This window comes from Myotis nattereri (genome assembly GCF_964212035.1).
Source record: "Myotis nattereri genome assembly, chromosome: 1".
In the NCBI taxonomy this organism is placed as follows: Eukaryota; Metazoa; Chordata; class Mammalia; order Chiroptera; family Vespertilionidae; genus Myotis; species Myotis nattereri.
The window spans coordinates 24636186-24648244 of record NC_138075.1 but is presented as its reverse complement, the minus strand read 5'-3'; the positions used below and the strand labels follow the sequence as shown (position 1 = coordinate 24648244).

The 12059-nt window shown below is 37.9% G+C and overlaps 1 protein-coding gene across 2 annotated transcripts in view; it reads right to left on the bottom strand.

Annotated features, from left to right (window-relative positions):
• Window positions 1–12059, bottom strand: part of NUMB (NUMB endocytic adaptor protein) — a 150913-nt gene that overhangs the window by 13770 nt on the left and 125084 nt on the right. For both annotated transcript variants that reach the window (XM_081100416.1, XM_081100417.1), the window contains one exon: window positions 1839–1913. In XM_081100416.1, the coding sequence (XP_080956542.1) occupies window positions 1839–1913 (75 nt within the window). The remainder of the gene's footprint in view (window positions 1–1838; window positions 1914–12059) is intronic.

The window sequence follows — 12059 nt, the reverse complement described above, 5'->3', positions numbered from 1 at the left end:
TTCATGGCCTAGAATCGCTAGGTGCTGAGATGAGGCTGTAAAACATAAAATTAAATCAAATGGCTTTTATATAGGATTGCTGAGAGTTCTTGTTGCTCCATAAACTTGCCAGTCAATTTTTTAAAAAATTTGCAACTCTGGCCCTGGCCGGGTTGCTTAGTTGGTTAGAGCATCATCTCAATACATCAAGGTTGTGAATTCGAACCCAGGTCAGGGCACATACAAGAATCAACCAATGAATGCATAAATAAGTGGAACAACAAATCGATGTTTCTCTCTAAAAACAAATTAATTTTTTTTTTTAAGATTTAAAAATAAAAATTTTTTTTGGCAGCTCATTATGATTTTATTTTGCATAACTATGATTACTATAAACTTCCTCTTTAGCAAAGAAACTGTCTTTTGGGTTGTCTGTAATTTTCTTATTGATATGTAGGAGTTATTTATATATTCTAAATATGATCCCTTTATAGACTATACAGATTGCAAAATTTCTTTTCCACTCATAATAGGTCCATGAGTGACAATCCACCGGTTATTATTATCACTCTGTGTGGAAAGAACTAATTAGTGTCAGTGCTATAAGCAACCACCAGGGGGAAACAACACTTTCTCTATTGTACAAAGCAATTAAAAACAGCCTCCATGTACAAATTTCATATAAAACACTTATAAGTTCTTAAAAATAATCTAAATAAAATGATCGTTGTTTTCAAGATTCATGTACATTTAACACTACCACTTCTCTTGAACTTAAGAAAAAGCCTTTGATGGAAGGTCAAAATAACTAAAATGCAGTTATATTAAATCACTTAAAATGTATCTGGTAAGTTACCCATCAAACTGCTCTCTACCAGTCAGACTTTCTCCCAAGTCAGGTGACATTTCAGTTTTTCTGAAAAACTGCCTTCTTGCTAAAATTTCTCCAGACTTTACGTCTCTTAGGAAATTTAAATTAATGATTAATATACTTATATAACACTATATGCTCTCTAAGGGAAGAGTCTACATCTCTAATCTTATTAATCCTCACCCGAGGATATTTTTCCATTGATTTCTAGAGAGAGTAGATGGAGGAGAGACAGAGAGAGACACACATCAACTGGCTGCCTCCTGAATGCACACTAACCAGGGCCAGGGAACTTGCAACCAAGGTTATATGTCCTTGACCAGAATCAAAATCAGGACCCTTCAGTCTGCGGGCCGATCCTCTAGGCACTGAGTCTAACCTGCTAGGGCATATGTCTCTATTCTTATATGTATGTAGGGTCACATTCTTTCAAATGCAAAATGCTACCTCTGATTTGAAATATTGTGTAGATTCTAAGTAAATCTTAATCTAATGAGCCATTTACTAGTTCTTAAGATTTCATTTAAATTGGGTTTTCAGTTAAATAGCAATCAATTCAAACATCACTTTCTAAAAACAGAGTTCTATTAAGGAAAAAGAAGAAATTTCTAATGTGGTCCATCATATTTAAAAATATTTTTTAAACTGTGGTAAAAGATCCATCATCTTTTACATCAAATTTGTGGGGTTAAACATTTTTTTAAAATGTGTAACAACAGAAATAGAACTCAGATCTTAACATTAAGTGAAAATGCTTGGTAGGCTAAACATGCTGCGTCATGTAGGGCAAAATGCGGAGAGAATTCTATTTTTTATAAGGTAAATGAGTAGCTAATTGGCTTCCTAAACATTAACTAGTCTCAGAAGATTGTACTTTGGACAAAGTGAAGGATACAGAGTGACTACAACTGCTTAATGGCACTATAAATGATCATTAGGAATTAAAAAGACATATGAGCAGTTACATTTAAGCTTGTAAAAGTTTTACCTTAGTTTTTTCATCCACAACTCTGAGTCCATCTGCTGATACCCACAGGACTGCCTTAACAGCTTTCTTTCCAGTCTTTTAAGAGAAACCAAAAAGAAAGGAGAGAGAGACACACATATAATGTATATTTTAAAAAGTCATCTTCCATAGAAAACACTGACTTCTGCCTTCCAAAATTCACATGTACAAATGGAGTCCAGGAGAGGTGCCCAAAGCCATATACTCAAACCAAACTGCAGAAACATTCAGGAAAAGACAAGCCAAAGCCATTATTTTAGAAACACAATGCAAAACAATACAATAAAAGTAAGTACGGGGGGGTGGGGGGGGGATATATTAAAACCAAGATAACACATTCCATAAAGGGCAAAGAATTAATAAGTAGATTTCTTACTCATTTAAAAAATAAATCAAGAAAATCACAAGTCAGATAAATTTAAACACATAAGGAGTTACACCACAAGTAGCTTCTACGAGTGTATTTAGAGTAGGAAGTAATACATGAGTCTAAATTGAAATGCTGACCATTCTACTACCGTGTAACCCCAATGTATACAGCAGGACCTTGATCATCTGAAATTTTCATGCTAAAAACCCAATAATTTTTCATTCTTCCTTTAAACCATTATTTTTTTCTTCCAGGATTAACACAGAACTAGTTTAGTTTTTAATTGACATTAAATGCATGGAGACATTTTGGAGACATAGGAGAATTAAAAAACTGTTGAAAATATTGTTATAACATGAATTATTTTTACTGCTAAGAAAAGATTTCTTTTGCACATAAGAATCACATGGGAAAAAGCTGATATATGATTTCTCCTGTGATGGAATGAAAACAGGAGAGTGGGAGTTTGTAATAGCAATTTAACAGCTTTCTTTCTTTCTAACTGCTCCAAGGATATAAGCAAAATAAAGCAAAAGCAAAGTGAAGGCTGAGAATAAATATCAAAACATCATAAAAAGTATATATCAAAAGGGATCAGGTACTAAAAGTTGGAGCAGCAGCTTCTAGAAGGGACAAGGAAAGATAAAGAAACGTCCACCATTCTCCTCTGTGTGTGTCCAAACCCAACACTCCTCGGTAGGGAAGGAATGGCCTTATTTGAATGAGCTGTGTGATCCACCCGGACTCATCATCTCCATCACCACCACACATCTGAGGAGAGCCTATTATATGCCAGACAGTGGAAATACTGTACTTGAATTCACACAGCCCATTGAAAGGTGACACTCAGATAAACAAAAAATAAATAATACAGTGATGAGTGCTATAGAACTGAAAACAATCCTATATAATAAAACCCTACTATGCAAATCGACTGAAAGGCAGAATGACCAGTTGCTATGACACGCACTGACCACCAGGGGGCAGATGCTCAATGCAGGAGCTGCCCCCCAGTGGTCAGTGCACTCCCACAGAAGCTGGGCTCATGGCTGGCAAGCGCAGTGGCAGTGGTGGGAGCCTCTCCTGCCTCCGCAGCAGCACTACAGACCCCTCGGTAGACATTCCCTGAGGGGTCCTGGACTGTGAGAGGGCACAGGCCGGGCTGAGGGGACCGCCCCCACCCCCAGTGCACGAATGCCATGTGCCAGGCCTCTAGTGCAGTGGTCGGCAAACTCATTAGTCAACAGAGCCAAATATCAACAGTACAACGATTGAAATTTCTTTTGAGAACCAATTTTTTTAAACTTAAACTATATAGGTAGGTACATTGTTATTAACTTAATTAGGGTACCCCTAAGGCTTAGGAAGAGCCACACTCAAGGGGCCAAAGAGCCGCATTTGGCTCACAAGCCGCAGTTTGATGACCACTGCTCTAGTGTATAATGATATCAGAAAGCAGGCATGGTCAAATCTGTGGAATCAAAGAAGGTTATTCAAAGGAGAAGACAGACTGGGTACTAAAATAATTTTTTTAGATGTCCCAGATGGGGGTAAGGAGGGAGGGAACTGATAGAAGTAGTGGACATTCCAGGCAGAAAAAACAGCAATATTGGACATGGCAAATCTAGGCTCTATATATATTGGCTTGAAAGTATGATGAGTGAGCAAGGCATGGTGGGAAATAAAGAGTAAGAAAGGCCTAGGCATGGAGGGCCTTGTAGGCCTTCTAAAGAATTCCATCTTAATTCTGGGGGCAATTAGGAGCTCCTGGAGGAATTTAAACACAATTAAACAGATTTTCATTTTTAAAACATCACTCTGGCAGCAGGGTAGAGGGGCTGGCAAGAAACTGATAGGAGGCAAAAAGACCACAAAATTTCAGGTGAGAGAAAATGAGGTTGACCTTCTTGATTAAGACTGGGATAGAGAGGAGAAAGTTTTACATGGTAATTGTAAGGGAGAAGTTGAGGATTCCTATCAGGTTCCTGGCTTGGGTAACTGGCTAGAGAGGTTAACTAAGAAAGAGAATAAAGGAGCTTGGCTGTGTGGCTCAGTGGTTGAGTGTTGACCCATGAACCAGGAGGTCAGGGTTTGATCCAGGTGAGGGCACGTTGCAGGCTCGATCCCCAGTAAGGGGCATGCCGGAAGCAGCCAGTTGATGATTCTCTCTCATCATTGATGTTTCTATCTCTCTCTCCTTCTCCCTTCCTCTCTCTGAAATCAGTAAAAACATGTTTTAATAAGAGAGAATAAAAGAGATGCAAAAACAAGTTTGAGAAGGGGAAGAATAAGACTTCAATTTGGACAAGCAAAATTTGAGATGTCTGTGCAACATCAAGGTGAAGATGTCCAACAGGTAATTGAAAAATAGGTCTGAAGCTCAATAGAGAACTCTAGACGGAATTTTAAATTTGAGAGACATTAATCATGGGAATAATAGAAGGGCCAAAGCTAGAAGAGACTATCAATAATTAAAGAAGTAGGAAAAGATGAGTTAAGTCCTTGAAATATAAGAAAAGAAATAACCAGAAGGACAGGGAAATGGGTGACTGAAACTAAGGGAGAAGGGTTTCAAAAAGTAATGGGGTGGTCCAAAATGTCAAATGTTGCAAAGTGATCAAGTTTGAAAAGATGTGAAAAATGTCCATTTGATTTAGCAATGAAGACACAATATAGTGATAGAGGTTGTGTGGTTAATTTTGTGTGTCAAACTGGCTAGGCTATGGTTGCTTAGTTGTTCGGTCAAACACAAGTTTAGATGTTGCTGTAAAGGTATTCTGTAGGTGTGATTAACATTAACAATCAATGGACTTTAGGTAAAGGAGATTACCCTGATAATATGGTGGAAGAGGACTAATCCAATCAATTGAAGGCCTTAAGGGTAAAAACAGAGGTCCCCCCCTGCCTCCCCCACCCCCCAGAAGAAATTCTGCCTGAAGTCTGCAACACTAAAATTCAACCTGCGTTTCCAGCCCGCTGGCCTACCCTACAGATTTCAGACTTGCCAGCCCCCACAATTGTATGAGCCAATTCTTAAAATCAATACCCACTCTCTAACTAGATATATGTAGAGATAGATAATCTAAATACATATGAGAGAGAAACAGATGGTGGCTCTGTCTCTGGAAGGTCCTGATTAATACAGAGGTGGAAGACAGATTAGAATGGGTTGAGAAGCAAATGAAAGGCAAGAAGAGTCTTGGAGTATTAAATTTGCTCTTTGAAAAAGCTTATTTACAAAAAGGAGGGGTATAGGGTAATGGGGGGACAGGCACATGATCAAGGGAAGTCTTTAATAAACTTGAAAAAAAACTCCCAACAGTAAAGCTTCTTGAAAGAGTGATATCTTCAACAACAAATCATGCTTATATGCTGAATGGGAAAAGCAGTGGAAAGATGGAGACTGAAAGCCCTCCTAGAAAAAGAGAAGAATAATTTAGAAAACAGAGTCATCCAGGAGGTGGGATGGGATGGGACTAGAGTACAAGTTTTAGACAGAAAGAAAGATGTCCCCTTCCTTGAAATGGAGGGATGGAGTGAGGCTAAATAGAAATGAAGATAGATTTGTAAAGGAGGGAGTGGCAAATTGAGGAAGTTTACTTGAGAGAGCCACAAATTTATCTGTGAAGGAAATGAGATCACTTGCTTTACTTGGCTAGCGAGAGGAAGGGAGACATGCAGAGTAAGAGAAAGATTGACAATAGCCGTCTGGAGGCAGTATAGCACAGGAACTCAGAGCACAAACCCTGAAACCAGGCTGCTGTCTGGGTTTGAATTCTGGTTCTGCCACTTACTATATGACCAAGGGCAAACTACGCCACTTTTCTATGCTTCAGTTTCCATACCTGTATAATGATGCTAATAATCTTATATACCTCATGGGATTCTTATGAGGATTAAATGAATTAACATATGTAAAAAGTTTAGAACTAGGGTGGGTCATATAATTTTCTGTCCAAACTGGGACCCTTTTGAAAGTGAAACAGGTGTTACATTGGGGCTGTTCCAGGAAAACTGGGACAATCGTCATCCCACCAACGGTAACTGCCCATATTTAACCAACACTTAGGTAGCAGTCAGGATTCTGCTAGAAGGTAAGTTCTGTGAGGGCAGGCTTGTTTCCATCACTGCTATATCCCTGGGGCTCAGGACAATGCCTGGTACAGAGCAGGAGTTTGAAGGAATAAATGTGCTAAATATCTGCTGGAGGAAATAGGAAACTGCTGATTAGTGACACAGAAGACTGTCACTGGCACTGAAAATCCTATGTAAGAAATTTAAATTTGAAGTTTTATTCATCTTCTTACTGATTACTACAACTGTAGCCTGAAATATTCAATATCTGAGCCAACAGGTAGATATACTTCAAGGAGTTGGGAGGCTGAAGGTGGGAAAAATAAAAGGCCATTTTAAAATGGGATTGTTCTCCATTTATTCTCCTTATCATATATAGGGAATTATAACATTTTCTTAGCCCAATTATACTGTCATAGAAACATGTCCATTTTTGAGGCATGCCTTTTTCTTTAGAGGGAGGGAGGGAGGGAAGGAGGGAGGGAGGGAGGGAGGGAGGGAGGGAGGGAGGGAGAAAGAGGCATCAATCGATGTGAGAGAGAAATATTGATTGGTTGCCTCCCATACACACCTCACCTTGATCAAACCCACAACTTGGGTATGTGCCCTGACCAGGGATCGAACCCGCCACCTTCTGGTGTACGGGATGAAGCTCCAAACAACTGAGCAACACTGGCCAGGGCTTGAGGTATGTCTTTATACCGGTGGTGTGCTAACCTATCAGTTAGGCACTGTATTTGTCATATTTCATGGCCTCTGATCTCTCTAAAGAGGGGAAGAAAACAAATATAAAGTCTTTCTGTTTTTGTTCATACACCGGGTGCTGGTGCTCGGATGTCACTCTAGTTTGCCACTTACACCAAGGACTGAGATACTAAGGCTCAAAGAACCTGTAGCTAAATTAAGTTCAGACTTCCCTCCCAGATTCTATAGTAGCAATGCTTCTGTATTATTTGTGAACTTTAGTCTTTTATTCTGATAATATAAACTAGGATTCCTAAGAAACTTTTAGAAAATGATAAAAGTCACAGAGAGAAGGTAAAAGTTTTTGCTTTTGTTTGCCCTAAAACTATACACTTAAGCTAATCCCAAGGAGCTAAAAACAAGTTAGCTAACCAAACAGCAATAAAATAAAATAAAATAAAATAAAATAAAATAAAATAAAATAAAATAAAATAAAATAATAAAATAAATAAATAAAATAAAATAAAATAATAAAATAAAATAAATAAAATAAAATAAAAATAACTAAGTATAAAGTGTAGAATTTACATACATCTTAGTGATGCAAACACCCTTTTTTTTTCTTTTTCTTTTTCTTTTTTTTTTGAGAATAAAATAAGTTTATTCAGGTAGAGAAAAAGAAAGAGGCCAGGTCGTGGGTGCTGCTATGAAGAAAGCAAAAAGTACACGTCCACTAGAGAGTGAGTTTGCGACAAACACCTCTTAAAAAAAAGACTAGTTACTACTTCAGAAACTAATAGAAATGAGGTAGGGGTAATGCAGGTGAGAGACATTCAGAATTATTTCATCACCACTGTTCCAACACTTTCTATTTTAATAATAATTTCAAGGTTATAGGTAGAATTCACACTGACTAGTGTCAATGTACAAAAAACACAGTTTTACAACAAAGAGAAAATTGCTTATTCTTTGAGGGAAGAAAATGAATCTAACATGGAGAGCACTTCAAATTTAATTGGTGAAATCTGAGTAGAAGGCTCAAGCTCATCTATGAGTGAAAGATGACAAATGTAAGTATAACTTTCAGATAACCACTCAACTCTCTAAATATCCAACTTAGAATTTTAAAATTATCATCTGCCTTAAATACCTTTTACTATGGGTAGATATAAACCAACACAGAAGTTAAGTGGGCTGATATTGGAGGAAATTATAGCAGGTAGTGAGTAGATCCATTACAATTTACTAAGTCAGGAAACTTACACTGCAACAGAAATGCACAGACAATCTTAACATGAAAACACCAGTGAAGAAACACATGGTTGTAAAAATAACACAGAAATAATAACATACAAGCTCAGTTCACTGTAAGATCACTCTCTCTAAATTTAAAAGCTACTCACAATAAAAGGCAATTGAAATAACTAATTACAATAAAGAATGCCATCTCCCTATCTATAAACCTATCTCCAGTAGACACCATTTTAAAAAGAAATTGAAAAAGGATGAAGATCACAAGTTTGTGATATCCTCAGGAGGCTGACAGATCCTTACAGTTGATCTTTCATTTTACATATTGGTGTTAGCTAGGAAAGTTCTTCAGGTCTCCAATTGGAGACATAAGTTTTTAAATTGTTTAAATCAAAGATTGACAAACTTTTTATGTGAAGGACCAGATAAATATTTAAGGCTTTGCAGGCCATACGTTCTATGCCATGACTACTTAACTCTGCCACTGTAGCACAAAAGCAGCCATAGACAATAGTAAACACATGGACATGGCTTTGTTGAAATAAAACTTTATTCAACAAAACAAGTAATGTGTCACAGATGCCAACCTGACATAAATCATTGTGATCCCTGAAAAGTGAACATTAATTAAATCTTTTTGAAAAGATAATTCATTATATTAAAATCTTAAACCTGTTTAGAATTATGTCCCTGAATCATTTCTCTTTTCCATTTTGTTGTGTTCAAATGTGTTTATCTCCTATTATTTAAACTATGACTCAGATCTCAGGTGCTTTCCAACTCTAAAGTTCTATGATTCCCAAAATCCCAGTGAGGTAAGAGCATGCAATTAAATAACATAAACAGAAGTAATATTTGGAGGCAAAACAATTCTGCTGGGCATATAAAAGCAAAAAGGTTAAGCAGATGTCCTAAGGCAAGCCGACGTAAAGAAATGCTATCAACACACACGGAAGCATAATTTGGCATAGCTATGAGGTGTTACAAAGCAACAGCAGCCACCAGTTCAGGCAGCAGGGGCAGAGAATGTCACTCTTTCTGAGTAACAGAGATTTGCCAGTCTAGTTTACAAAGCTTTCTGCTACAAACCAAAGAGGCCATCAAGGTACCCAATTTGTAGAGAATCATGGATTAGTCTATTTGTCACACCTACACACAGATAACCATCATTACAGAGTAATAATATATTCACAGACAACCATGATATGGTGTGCCTTGTAATAAATGAAGAGACTTCTTTCCTTTTGTAGGAAACGTGGCTTCATTTTTAAACATGACAAGGACCTTAAAGTCTTGTAGTTTGATGACATTTGAATTTCTAAATGTAATTGTGTAATAAATAGATTTTGTCTTATAATTCTAAGATACAGTGAGTATTCCCCAAAGGACAAAGCAGTGAAGGGAAAGAAATGCAGCTTTCTCCAGGATTTGAGACTGGCACTATCTCTCTAATGACTGCTTCATTGAAAGTGCAGTAAGTTTTCATCTGGGACACCAATATGTACTATTTCCTGCATTTTCTTAACTGAGAGAGGCCTTTAAAGCATTTTTGGGGGGGAAAATAAGGATGGTAGCATATCATGAACCAAAAAGCAAAGGAGAGAAATTTGGAGGCAATTTAGCTCTCCTAATTTGCCAAATCACTTTTAATTGAGGAGGGGGGGAAAACCCATGAATTATTCTAATATTAAATTCATATTTCAAACGTTTGTAATAGCAGAAATGAAAAATCCACAGGCATCTCAAATTCAATCTCTTCAAAACCAAATTCATCATACCTCTTCTCACAATGAATGATTTCCCCATCCCTTGGTCATCCATGCCTGAAGCTTGGATCTTATCTTCTGTTTCTTTCGTATATCCCTAAGTTAAATGAATGATCGAGTTGGTCTCCTCCTCTCGGTTATTCTGTTAATGCTGTTCCTTCTGTCTGAAATGCCTTTCTCTTTTAAGTTTAACTGGAACTCATAGTTTTAAGTCAGCCTTAGGTGCTATTTCCTCCCAGAAACCTTCATCACAACCTCTTACATTCTTCCTTTGCTCTATTGCAGCGGTTCTCAACCTGTGGGTCTCTACCCCTTTGGCAGTCGAACAACCCTTTCACAGGGGTCGCCTAAGACCATCCTGCATATCAGATATTTACATTACGATTCATAACAGTAGCAACATTACAGTTATGAAGTAGCAACGAAAATAATTTTATGGTTGGGTCACAACATGAGGAACTGTATTTAAACGGCCAGAAGGTTAAGAACCACTGCTCTATTGGTACGTTAATGTTAGACAATTTGCTAACCATTTTTTAAATATCTGATTTCTCCCACTACAAGGTGAACTTGAAACCAGTGTATCTGTCATTCATTCATTTTTTTCATTCACTAACTCAAATATTTTGGAGCAATTACTATAGACCACCTACTATTCTAGGCATTGAAGACTCAGCAGTGAACAAAACTTTAGATGAGGACCTCAGTCCTCAGAGAGTTATGTTTTAGTGAAGAAGAGACGAACAGTAAGTAGAATGTATGGTATGACAAATGGTGATATGCCCAATCAAAGAAAAATAAAGCTAGGAAGGGAAATAGTGTGTGTATATGGAGGAGCATGGTATTAGGAATTTAAAACAGGGTCCTCACTGAGAATGGGGCTTTGGACAAAGAATGGAAAAATACAGCAAGTGCAAAGGTTGAGGTGGAAGCATACCTGATGTGCTCAAGGAATAGCAAGGAGACTAGCTAGTGTGGATGGAACAGAGGGGCAAGAGTGAGAGTGGGAGAAGACAGGAAAAGGAACAGAGGGAATTCATGTATAGTGGCCTAAAAGGCCCAAAAGGCTCTGATTAGGTCAGGAAACTACTGAAGGATCTGGGACAGTCGAGCAACACAATCAGACTCCTGTCTTAGAAAGATCACTCAGGCTGGTATCCTGAGAACAGATGGCAGGGGAGCAGCAATGAAAACAGAGGAAACAGAACACTGCTGCAATGATTCAGCCGAAAGGAGAAGCTAGCTTGGACCAGGGCAACAGTGGTAGAGATAGTGAGACAGAAAATGTTGATGGAATGGATATAGGGTATAGGAGAGAGAGAAGTAACGATAAGATCCAGAATTTTTGGCTAGAGCACAGAGACAGAGTTGCTGTATATGAGTTGGGAAAGACGAGGGGAGTTTAGCTTGGGAGAGAAAGATAGAATTTTGATTAGTGTGCGCTATCTGGTGTGAAATGTTTAATAATGATGATGATAACGATACCTAACACGCACTATGGCGAAGTTTTATACACTTTGCTTATACTTAGTCATTTAATCTTTAAAACAATCCCATGAGGTTGGTATTATCATTATCCTTTTTAAAAATAGATTTTTATTGATTTCAAAAAGGAAGGGAAAGGGAGAGACAGAAACATCAATGCCAAGAACCACCAATCAGCTGCTCCCTGCACGTCCCCTACAGGGATCCAGCCTGCAACTCAGGCATGTGACCTGACCAGAATTGAACTGTGACCTCCTGGGTCATAGGTCGATGCTAAACCACTGAGCCATGCTGGTGGGCTAGTATCTTTTTTTTTCATAGGTGGAAAACTGAGGTACAGAAAGTTAAGAACCTTTCCTAAGGTTACAAGCTAGTAAGTCGTTGAACCAGGATTAAATGCAAACAATCTGGCCCCCCAGATTCTGTGCCCTTGACCTCTATGCTATACTGCTTCTAAGATATAAACCACTATGGATTTGGAAGAAGATGTCTGGAGATAAAAATTTCAAACTCACAGCACTAGAGACAATATTTAAATCCATGACACTATGAGATCATCAAGGAGAAGTAGAG